At 40.9% G+C, this 12,303-nt stretch overlaps 1 protein-coding gene across 14 annotated transcripts in view; it reads right to left on the reverse strand.

The window, feature by feature from the left end:
• The window catches only part of PDE1C (phosphodiesterase 1C), a 306,544-nt gene that overhangs the window by 70,566 nt on the left and 223,675 nt on the right, over window positions 1-12,303 (reverse strand). For all 14 annotated transcript variants that reach the window (XR_003093365.1, XR_003093364.1, XM_025200593.1 and 11 more), the window contains 3 exons: window positions 7,402-7,503; window positions 3,570-3,690; window positions 882-963 (listed from right to left, as the gene is read on the reverse strand). Coding sequence is in view for 12 of the 14 variants with exons in the window: in XM_025200593.1 (XP_025056378.1) it covers window positions 882-963; window positions 3,570-3,690; window positions 7,402-7,503 (305 nt within the window). In the remaining 2 variants the exon portion in view is untranslated. The remainder of the gene's footprint in view (window positions 1-881; window positions 964-3,569; window positions 3,691-7,401; window positions 7,504-12,303) is intronic.

A 12,303-nucleotide genomic window follows, 5' to 3' on the forward strand; every position in this document is an offset into this window, starting at 1 on the left:
ACCATTCGAACCACTAGCCCCTTCTCTTTTCCATGTCCCCTGCCTCTTTCTCTTTATGTCTCTCTCTCCCCCTCTTCCATTTTCCAGATAAGCCCTCCCAACCCACTCCTACATGTTCAGGTATGTTCACTCCCACCCCCCTTACAAGTAAATTCTCACTTCTCTCTTGCTCCTCTGCAATTCCAGGTTTATTGTCTCTCCCTCTCACTTCCATGTCTTTCAACAAGCTCAGGCCTCTTTTATCACTCCCACCCTGAAAGTTCTCCCCAAGCTCCATTCAAATTTCATATTTCAGGACTGAAGAAGGAAGCATGATTTGTTGTTGGTGGAGACCTCCTCCTCCTCCTCCTCTGCTACTCAGGGAGTAGGGTATGGGGGCAAGGGGCATTGGATGGGCTAAATGAAGGATTTGAGGTGCTGCTTGTCCTGGAAAGGGGAAATCAGATTCTAATGACTTGGATACATGGGGAATAAATTAAATAAGAAAAATATGATATAAAATGCAAAACCTATAAATCAGGAAAGAAGCCTTAGTAGTACAAGTTTCTTGTATGCTAATTAGGACATCAAGGATTAGCTGCTGTAGCTGTGCATAGTGGTTGGTCCTGCAGTAACATCAGAGTTAACTCGGTTACCATTAGGAGCATGCTCATAAATTGATTAGATTTAATAGCTGTTCAGTCTAGAATCATTCATCCAGAGAAAATAACTTCACTGAATTTTTATTTCCTCTCTATATCCTAGTTCAAAGTGATGAGAGACCAAAATGAGCTCGCTCCCTTGGAAAGGAAGAGGTTTTCCGTTTGATCCGGTTTTTTGTTTGTTTGTTTGTCCCCTTTAAGTAGCTGGTCTCCTAAGTTAAGTGCATCAGAAGGACATACCTATTTGAGACTGAGGAACCATAGTAGATTTGCGATCACACAGTGGTGAGAAAGGAAGCCCTAGTTCTGCTTCTTTATCACCCTGGAGAAACAAAATTGAGAGCAGATTAGAATATGGAAAGATTTGCCTAACATAATAACAACTTACCTTGCTGTGAGCACCCCTCATTATTTTCTCAATAAAACCTGAAACTATTTTAAACCCATGAATCACCCAGATATTGAAGCTATCAAAGTTTTAATCCTAATATCCAGGTGTGAATCAAACTATAGGCATATCTTTATAAAGCACTCTCTGTGTCTATAAGGTATTTAGCTAAAAGTATCTTGAAAACCTGGAAGCACTCTACACTGCAGGAGCTAATGGAATTCAATTTTTAGTGCAAATCCACTAAGGGAAAATGTCAATGTCAAGGCTTATCCTTCAGGTTTTGCTTTCTATTTGTCTTTTTATACTTTTGGAATAGAAATGCACAAAGCAGATCCGACTAGTTACAGATCCTCCCCCCCCCACCCGCCCCAGTATAACACTGTGTAGCAAAAATGCACAAAATCAAAGACTCTAAATAGGTTTTCCAGGTCTCAGAATTTCATGCCCTTGTTGGTCAATACAAAATGAAACAGGCGATCAAATGTTTAAAGCCCATCTCTGCCAATTCTTTTCATTGTGTGCATTCATAATGCACATGCTCAAACTGCCCTTTTATTTATCTCAGTCTCCCTGAGACAGACTACCAGACTACAGCATGCAGAGAAGGCAATAATTCACATGGGATAATATGCAACTGCTACACTCCCTGTTGGCCACTCAAAGTTAAATTACTTGATAAACATGATCTAAAATCAATGTTTTAAGCCAGCACCCTATTATAACTTTGCTGAATGTGGTAGCCTTCTTCCATATAGTTGTGACTGGTATATTCTAAACAGTAGCTTCAAATTATTAGAGATATCTACTGAAGCCATAAGAAGTCCTAGGTATTTGCCTTGTGGGTTTGCAGAGCATAAAAAAAAATGGGGCTGCAATCCTGACTGGACTCTTTGGTTGCAATAATAAATAACACTTTCCTTTTATTTTAATAAAGGGAATTACAGCTACTTACTGAAGAATAGACTTGAGCCCCAAATTTGCAAGTGCTTCTGAGTAACACACACCAATCTACTTTTCCACTTCTCAAAGCAGATCTGTAGTCCAATTTCAGTTCTAAAACACTGCATTGTTCTGATTACAAGTCTATCTTTCTTCCAAAATAACCATAAAAACTCTGTTTGACATATATGCAGAGTCAACCTATAGTCAAGACAGTCTTGACTTTTGTCCTTGCAGAATTTTTGTGCATGCCATAAAAATACCAAAGCAAAAATGTTATTTAGTGCAGCTTTATTTTAGTATCTTTAAACCTTTGGGTCCTTTCTTTGGTTAACTGGTTCTCCTGTGGAATTGTGTGAGGGCAGCAGAAGTTCAAGGTTACCTGGAGCTATTAACTTACATTCAAGGAAATGGTGTTCTTCTGAAAATGTGAAAATGTGGGGTCGACTTTTATACAGAGTTAATCTATAATCAAAGGTATATGATAACCACCTTTGTCTCTTTTGTCTTGTCATAAACTAAATTAGAGTGGCCTAAGCCTCACTAGCAGCAGCAGCCTCTAATCAAATCTTTCACTGTGTTCAGAAAGTTAGTTGGCTTCTTCAAGCTCATTTGGTAGTTCCTTCATGGTTCACTAAAAAAAAATTAGTAAACCAAATGAGCTCCATACAAAGAGTTGCTGCTTTTAAGAAATATGCACTAAACCTGCTAAGCTATATACTACAAAATCTGCATTTAAAAAACATCCTTTCACGTCTACAAAATGGATGTATTGAAGTGGTAAGACCTACATGATTCTGTCAATTCAGAATTACTTGGCAATTAATGTGGTTGAAATCCTCTATAAACAGGCTGTTGTGTTTATGTGTATATGCAGTGGAGAGAGTTAAACTAACTTCCAAAGCCCAGGACCAGACCAGAGAGCTGCATGTTATCCATACTGCCCCCTGTAACTACCAATACTTTCTTCTATGTAGTCTGAGAAGAGTGCCTACTGCCCCACCACTTCCTCCTCTGCTGCCAAAATATCTCAAGCTCTTTCCCTCCATGAATAATCAAAAACATGATAGGTAGTCTAACATACTTGTCAACAAAAATAACATGTTAAATTCACAATAAAATTACATTCATATTTAAATGTTAAATATTGATATCAAATGCATAATTAAAGTGATTATGCACATTACATATTTTAAGCTCCCAGTTGACCAGGAAGGCTGGTTTCTTGACTATGAAAAAATAATAGAGCACATCTTCTATTTTAAAGAACTGAAAAAGACCACAACAGGTCAGAATATTTTTGACACTATGTATTTCTACTTGAAATCCCTGGTTTATCTTATGAATTTTTTGTAGATGTTTGCACGCCTAAGAGTGCTAATATTGTACAGCATCCCACATGTCCTTTAAAGGGCTCTTACAGCAACACCAGAGTGCCATGGTACCCTGGTTGAGAATCACTGTTTTAGAAGTGGGGAAAAAAAGGATGCTGACTTATGCAGCATTCATATACTTCCTTTTTTTCTTGCAAATTTGCTTACTTCACTCGTTATCTGTCTGCAGAACTGGAAAGGAATGTGGTCAGTTCCCCAAGTTACCTGTCTGAAAAACTCCTCTAGCAAGGACATAGTCCAGCGATGATGGAGGTCCCAGGCCTTGGCAGGATGACTGATGTCTGCTGTATGTAACAACAGTGATAAGGCTTTCGGCTTGTCGATTCTGAAAACCCAAATGACTGAACAAGTTAATTGTCTGCACCAGCATAAAGAGAGAAAGATAAAAATCTAGGCAAAACAAGGAAATGAGGCCATTATAACCTTTGGCTGGGATACTTTTTAGATTGATTTGTGTTTTTATAAAACCTGACAACTATGAAAGATTAATAATCTAACTTCTCTGACATAAACCATTCCTGTGGTAATGGAGTCATTAAAAAAGTGCAAAGGGAAACAGAGCATTAGCCTTGGTGATTTTCTTTGCAGGATTTTGGGTGTGTTTAAACAAGCAAGTTAGAATGTTCAGAGTATTCTTGATTTGGGTTGAGACATATTTTGTGCAACACAAGAAAAGATTAACAATTTTAGGTTGTATTAAATTGTTAACTTGCTAAAAAGGACATGGCACTGATATGACTCCATTTAAGCCACATGCGTTCCTGGCATAAAACTGGTAAGAGACCAGAAGTATAACTCACATTGCTTCTGAAATTACAGAACACAAAGAGCTGAAATTTACTTAAAGCCATGCCAGGAAGGGCTAAGCCCAGAGACTAGAAAATAATATTTTACATTGCCAAGCAAACTCAAATGTTAAACCCAACTTCTCAGTGCCCCTTGCTGTCAGCTCCTGGGAGGAGGCAACTGCTAGTTTCATTCTTGCCTGAATCGGTACACTTTTGGTAGGATCTAAGAAGGACTCTGCCCAGCCCTTCTTGCCAGCAAGATGAATAGGCAGGGTTCAGACTTTTGAAGGTGGAGGTGTCAAGTGGATAAAACAGGATGTGGGGAGAGTAGAAATGGAGAAGATGCTTCAAGTTCCAAATGACTCCTGAAAGAAATAGGCTCTCCTCAAATCGCTGCATCTCCAAACCTGTTTTGTAGGGCTGTGCAAAGCTTTGGTCGCTAATTCGATGTGGCGTAGATTTGGCTTGATTCAGCGGCTGAATCTCTGAATCTGAATCAAATCAAGAGACCCCTTAATCTCTCTGAATTCAATCAGAACCCTCCAAATCAATTCAGAGAGATTCGAAGATTTGGACATAGAAACAACTTTAAATGTTTTTTTCTACATACGTCGAGGTACCAGGCAGCTCGAGAATGCTGAGATGGTGGGGCAGATGGAGCGCCCCACAGGAGTGCGGGGGGCTCCCCAGCGTGCTTGGTGGCAGACCCATAAGTGGAGCAGAAGCACTTCCAGTCCACTTCCAGGTCCGTCGCCAAGCATGCAGTGAGCCCCACCACACTCCGGTGGGACGCTCCATCTGCCCCACCATCTCAGTGTTCACAAGCCACGCCTGGTACCTCGAAGTATGTAGAAAAAACATTTAAAGCTGTGTCTGTGGCTGAATCGCTGATTCTCCAAATCAGCATTGAATCTTCAAATTTGGATTCAGCTGAATCAAATCAGGGACAGTGACCCAAATCAACTAATCCAATCACTGTCCTCTATTCCAACCAAATCTGAATCCGAATCAAATATGGCCTGTTTTGCACACCCCTGCTGTTTTGTATTCTCTCTGATTACAGAGGCCATCCCCTATGCTGAAGACACACGCTACCATCTACAAAAGGGTGATGAGGCAACTGTGCTCCCAAAGTCCTGTGGCCTGATGACATAACCAGGCCTCTTAGAGGTCTTGCATTGTAGCTGGATCACATAAACCCTTTATATTCAGTTGTTATTGAGGTCCCTGCCACATGTTAAAGGAAAGCCATGATGGGATCTGATGTAGGCTCCTAACATGTGCATGGCAGGGGGTATGATTGTGGGTTCTGGCCTCAGATCCCATTGTGCCAGGTTGCCAGTACAGGGAGAGCCTCAGTCCAGGCTCCCCCTGTACCAGCAAGTAGCAAGCTTGGCTCTCATCTCAGGGAGGGCACCGGGCATTCCCCAAGTTGAGATCCCTGGTCAGAAGGCTGGAGCTCGCAGCTAGGGAAGTGCATGGTACACTCTCTTGGCTGGGAGCCCTGATCCTTTGACTGGGGGTCCAAGCTGAAGAAGCCCTATGAGCTGACCAGAGCTCCCAGCCACAGAACATACAGTGTATGCTCCACCTGAGAGCCCCAATCAGCTGAGGGGCTTCCCAACCTCTGGTGCACAGGGAAGTCTTGAAAGGCTCCTGTGTGCTTCAGAGGCTGGGCACTGGCCACACATTCAATTAAAGGCATGAAAAGAGCCCGCCACAAAGTTACTACATGTATTTTGGCCATGTCTATACATGTGCATTTAATGCACATTAGCCCAATTTAAGGAGCATTAAGGGTGGGCATCTACACGTGCACACCTTTAATAAACCTTAAAAATTGTGATTTTAGGCTATTCAAGCCTAACTTTGATACCTGCATAAATCAGGTATCTTATACGCAAATAGCTAAGCCGCATTAGTGAACGTGTAAATGCACTAATGCACATTAATACAGTGCATTGAATTGGTTCCATTGACTTGGGACCAACTTTAGTCCCAAGTCAGTCTGCACACCTGTGTTAATGCGCTTTAGGATCCACACACCTACATTAATACACATGTAGACATGCCCCTAAATCACCTTAATGCACATTAGGCCAATGAGCATTAAGTTTAGACATGGCCTTTCTGTAGTAACTTTGTGGTTTATCCTCACTTTTATCATGCCATTAACTGATTAACATGTGGCCTCTTAATCCTATGTTAAGTGTAATGTCTGTCAGGGGCCTAAAAGAAAACATGAATGAATGTGTTTATTCCAAAGGATTTTTGGTACATATGACAGCTATATGCCAAAGCTGTCATATGTACACGCTTTAATCCTTCAGAATATTAAGTACGTGTGTTTGTATATGCTTGTGTCTGTGTGTTCACATAGGAATTAATTAGAAAATCAAAAACATAAAGACACATGAACATCAAAGAGAGCTGGATCGTCCAAAGAGATGCTTTTGCAGTTTAATACAATGACAAAGTACCAACTGAAATGCAGCCCTTCACTGAACAGTGGGCATTTGTACACGACATGGGGGTTTAATTCTCCCTAAACTGAAGCAGTAGTTTTTTTAAAACACCACTTCAGTTTAGGGTGAAGTAAACCCCCATGTCATGCACACCTGTGTCAGAGTCTGATCCTTACCTGCCTCTCCACCAGCGGGGAGCGGGGGTGAGCTGTTGGCAGGTAGAGTGGTCCCTGAGCTGCAGGAGAGAGGGTGGGGAACCAGTGCTTCCCTCCACGGCAGCGGCAGTTCCCCATCCCTGCCCCAAGGTGGCACCCGCCCACAGGCACCCAGCTTGGGCAGTCCCAGGGGGCACTGCAGCTGCAGTGAGAAGCACCACTCAGGCAGGCAGGCTCCAGGGGGAAAAAAAAAAAAAGATCAGGCTCCCCCCTTTTTTTTTTTTCTGGCCCTACTGTGGAGCTAGCCTTCCCAGGCTGCTTGCATAGTCTGTCAGCACAGCCCCTGAGCTGCACAGAGCCCAGTGCTTGGCTCCACGGCTGTAGGGTAGGAGACTAAAACTCCTCGGAGGTGTTTTACTTTGCAGCACCCGAAACTCATTGCTGCGTCCCAAAGTCATTTAAGGCACATTATGCTACCAAATGTGCTACAGTGGCTGGAATTAACATCCAATACACCGCCAAATGTGCAAACAGCAATGCTATTAAAGCAGTGCAAAAGGCATATAACCCACTTTAAACCCACTTAAAAGTGTTGTCTACAAACGCCCAGTGTCATCAAGTGACTTACCCTTCTGGCTGCTGCAAAGCATTCTTCATGGCTTTGATTTGCTGGAAGTGACAGGACATATCAGTGGCCAATACCATCTCAACCACCAAAGCCCTGAATTCCCTGTTGAGTAGACATCCAGCCAAAAGAACAGAGGAGAGAGAAAAGCAAACATGTGAGAAACACTTTGTTGTACATCTGCAAATCATCTATGATATTTCTACTCTGCACCATGTCCGTCACAGAGCCCTTTACCTCATCTTTCTCTTGGGGTATAATATAATATAAAGCATAGCGAGAGAAAAAATTTAGTCAGGTGATTAACTTTTACTAAAGAAATCCCAGAGGCTTCTGAATAGCCCATTAGGATTCCCTCTTTTCAATTAAACACAGAATTTTAGAACTGATTTCTGCTACAGAAGGTTTCTTAGAAGGAAACAAGCGGATTATTTAAATACTGCATATGGAGCAAGTACATTTTGAAACACAACTGTGTATCAATTTACTGTCTGAAAGCAGTTTTAAAACAGATTAGTTAGAAAAACAAGGCGATTTCTGTAGACTTGTTAGGCTTGTGTTCAAAGTTCTCATAAAATAATTCACTATCCTAAATGTTTCAGACAGATACAGGATTTGCTCTGTATTTCCAAAAAAAGATGGAAAAGCTTGGATTCTGCTAGCATTAATCTCCAATCCACTCTGTATCAGGATTTTGGATTGAAATTCCTAATCTTGAAAATCCTAATTCCTAATACCCCAGCCTTGCTGCATTTTTACTTTTAAAAAAATCATTTTGTATATTTATTCAGGTATCTCATAACATCTACATTTGCTGGATATTACTACTTCCAAATATTCCTGAATCATTAATACAAATTATTATTTATACTCAGGAAGGATCAGGATGAAATTGTTTTATAAAACAATGTGGATTTTTCAGGCATGTACATCCTCAAAACCCTCAGAACTATCACACTTGCTTTTCTACCTTCCCTCACCTTAGATCCAGGTATCATAATGTAAGAATTCACTTAGCCACCAAATTAGTCCATCATGTTAGAGGAAGGATGGTCCAGTATGTAGCGCACCAGCCAGGGATTTGGGAGCCTCCATTTCAATTCCCTATTCTCTCTGACTTCCCATGTCCCTTTGGACAATTTCATCACCTTCCTGTGCCTCAGTTACCCATTTGTTACACATTTTCCTAACTCACAGTGGTGATGGGAGGTTGCTAAAGTAAGAACCATGAGGTGCTCAAATACTATGTTGATTTTAGGACAGTGATTTTAGGGAGGATACAAAAAGAGATTTAGGAAAATAACTCCTGTTTTGGCACTTAAACTCTCAGGCTGCCTATACACATGCTTGGGGGTGGGGAAGCGGGTGCTTTAATTAGAGCAGTTCCCAGAGGGCTGCTCTAATTAAAACATCTCACCATGATGTGTATAATAAGCCCCCATGGGTTTAAAAACGGCCGTGGAATGATTTAGCTAAACCTCATTTGACAAGGTTTAGATAAAGCACCCCAGTGGCCATTTTAAATGTGCGGGGCTTATACACGTAACGGTGAGACCACCGTTACATGTAGAATCTAATTCTAATTAGAGCATTCTAATTAGAATGCAGATTAATTGAGTCTGCTCTGATGCATTATAATGAGAATGTGAACCAGCACATGTATAGGCAGCCTCATTGATTCAGTTTAGTTCTTAAATCAACAGGGGCTTAGGCACCTAAGTACCTTTTGGGTCTGGCCCCAAGTACTTATAGAGTAATACTTATATCTCTTTATTTCTACAGAAATACATGGATTCAATATAGATATAGAAATATGTGTTCACTGAAAAAAGAAAAACAACATTTTGCATTATTTTGACTGGAAATACCCCTTCATTTAGGAATAGTGCTTCTGTGAAGCACTGGTTGTAGTGAATGCTGGCCTGGGACTCAAAAACCTAGCTCCCTGCTCTGACATTGGCCTGCTGTATGACCTTATACTTCATTTTTAATTTTTGAGCTTCAGTTCCTCTCTCTGTGAAATGTAGATATTGATTCTTCTTTTGGAAAGCGCTGGTGATCTACAGATGAAAATGCTGCATAAAACTAAGCATTGCAATTATTTAACAAGAAACAGGCCATTTTTATTTGTTTGAAATGATTATGCTTCCTTAGGAGTCTTTCAAAAGGACTATGAATTCTAATTTATTCTTCCAATGCTCAAAGATATTGCTTCATCTCTGCTAGCCCAGGCAGGTGCAAATTTGAAAAGGCCACTACAATTCCCCAGGGCTGTCAAGGGCTGCATGTTCCAGAGAGAAAGGAGGTAGCGCCTGCTTCACTGGTTTCTCAGATGGCTCTTTCTGAAGAATTCTAGTTTTAACTTGGAAATCAGTGTCTTTGGGAACCCCAACAATGGACACCGTCTTAAGGACATATAGACCAGTTCATTTCATGGATAGCCTGGCCATACACTCTGTATATTTTTTCTGGCTGTTCTGAATAGTTCAGGAAGCACATCTGAGGGTGTTTTCAACATCTCCAAATGGATTTTCCACCTGAAGGGAGCCACACACACACATTTTGGTATAACTTCAGGCTGAGTTAAAGCTATGATATTTTGACAAAAGAATAAGTGTCCTAAACATTTCTGTAAGCAAACAGCATAATGCTATCATGCAAACTACTATTACTATTACTACTGATTACAGCCTGGAGTAACAAAGTATGCCAGAGTTAATCACAGATTTGTACTATAGGTATGATCCCTTGATGGTTTGCAGTGGTCTCTGGTCTGCTGTCTTTTTCACAGACAATCTTTAAGACACCTGAAATGTATCTACCTAAGATTACATTTATCATGTTCTCTAGGAAAATTACTTAAGGATAATCATACTTTTAGTTTTATTTATCCAGATATTGATATTTTGCTTAGCAGCATGTCCTACTGAAGGATTTATACTCCCATACAATCACAGATTGTACAGTGGAAAACCAATTTTGAGATTGTCTAGTCCATACACTAGGAGGCAAAAGCAGGATTGTTTCCTACAGGAAAGTGTTTTGACCATTCCATTTCTGTGAAATGCATGCAAATTGTGTGGGTGGCAGAAACTTATTATGGTACATATCAAATAACAAGAGCTATGCATCTGCATCACATTATTTTTTTAAATTCTTATGGAAAAGAATAAAGAAAATAAGAAAGTTGCCTGAAAGACATTTTCAAAGGTTGGCATTTTAGCATCATTCATTAAATCTAGGTGCACAAATCATACACAAAGAAACATCAGATTTGGACAAGAAAAAATATCATTATTTTTAAAATGTGTACCTGTTATTTTGTTAAAAAAAAAAAAAGAAAAAAGAAGAGCATGGGCTGAACATTTTTCAACCTGAACATGTGAAAATTTGAAATTTTTAACCAACAAGCAGAAAAATAACATCAAGAACAAGTACTCAGGATTACATGAGAGATTGTACTGTGAACAACTTTACTAACTTCAAGTCCATTAACAGTATTCTGTGAAAGCCTCCATAGTATATTACTTCCTCAGGCCGTATGCTGATATAAACTGAAGAGCTCAAGATTTTCCAAATGCCTTTTTAATCCTGTCCTTTCCAGTAAGGGATTGGGCTAAATATGCTCTATTTCAATAAACTGGATGAAAATTATAAAACAAAACAAAACAAAAACCCACAGGCTAGGAACAGACATTCAAAAAGCCTGAGCCTGAATTGATTGCAGGTTAGTCTAACCTGGCTAGGTTAAATCACTTTGTAACTGCTCAGACATCCCAGATATGCAGGCACATGCCTGCAGTGGCTCAGGCTAAAAGCTGGGGGGTACTAGAGCAGTCCTCCCTTCCCTTGCACAACAGTGACTGGGGGGAGGGGCGGGGAGGGTGAATGGCCAGGCCCCAGTAGGATGGTCTGATTAGCCCAGCAGGGGATTGATAACAGTGTTTATTGCACCCTAACTCAGTGTTTATCACCCCATTAAGAAAACATCAGAGGTTATTAACATTACCAGCTACCTGGTGATTCAGCAAGGACCATAGCCAGCGTGTGGTCTGCTAGCTAATACACAGACACCTCTTGGCAAGGGGGCAGTGGGGAATTCCTGCTTAGTAGGGAGTGGAGATGGGGAAGGGGAAAGCAAACAGCTCTTCTTAAACAGCTTTTCCAAGGAAGGATATTAAGCTATCTGTTGATTAGCTTCAAAAAGGCTGTCAGCCTGTCATCTCCCACAGCACGTACTGTAGCCAGCTAGCTAATGAGGTCTGCTAGCTAATGAGGTGTCTGCGTATGGCAGAAGGGAGGAGGGAATGATCTCTTCTTAGCAGGGAGAAGCCAGGCAGATACTGCTGTGCCTGCAAGTCTCTGCCAAGCTGCAGCCAGGGAGCAGAGGGAAGGGACGAGCCCTGCTGTGGAGCAGAGATCCCCACCCAGCCCAGATATGCCAGGATGCGGGTGGGGGGTGCGGTTTAGCTGAAACCAGCAAGGGATCTGGGCAGACATTGCATAAACCAGTTTGAGCCAAATCAGTTAAGTCTGATACTACATTCAACCAGGTTTATCTCAAACCAGTTTCAGCCATTTTCAAACTGGTTTATGTGCACTGAACATCTGTTCTGTTACAGGTTTAAACCAGTTTCTGATCACTTTAAACCAGCTTGTGTGTAATGTCTGTCCCTAGCCACCATGAAAGAATAGAAATCCACAATGATATCTTGGAAAGCATCTGCTCTCTTTGCAGTTTATCAGCTCCTCTCTTCATTCAGTGTGATCTGTTTTTATTATAGTTTTATAATGTAATTGTTGATTACTGGTACCACTGGGATTTGTCATATGAAGCAGCCCACTCACCTTTCAAATATTAAATAAGCAGCAGAGTTGTGTACAAATGTATTCTTAAAGGGAAAG

Source organism: Alligator sinensis, unplaced genomic scaffold, assembly GCF_000455745.1.
Source record: "Alligator sinensis unplaced genomic scaffold, ASM45574v1 scaffold86_1, whole genome shotgun sequence".
Classification (NCBI taxonomy): domain Eukaryota; kingdom Metazoa; phylum Chordata; order Crocodylia; family Alligatoridae; genus Alligator; species Alligator sinensis.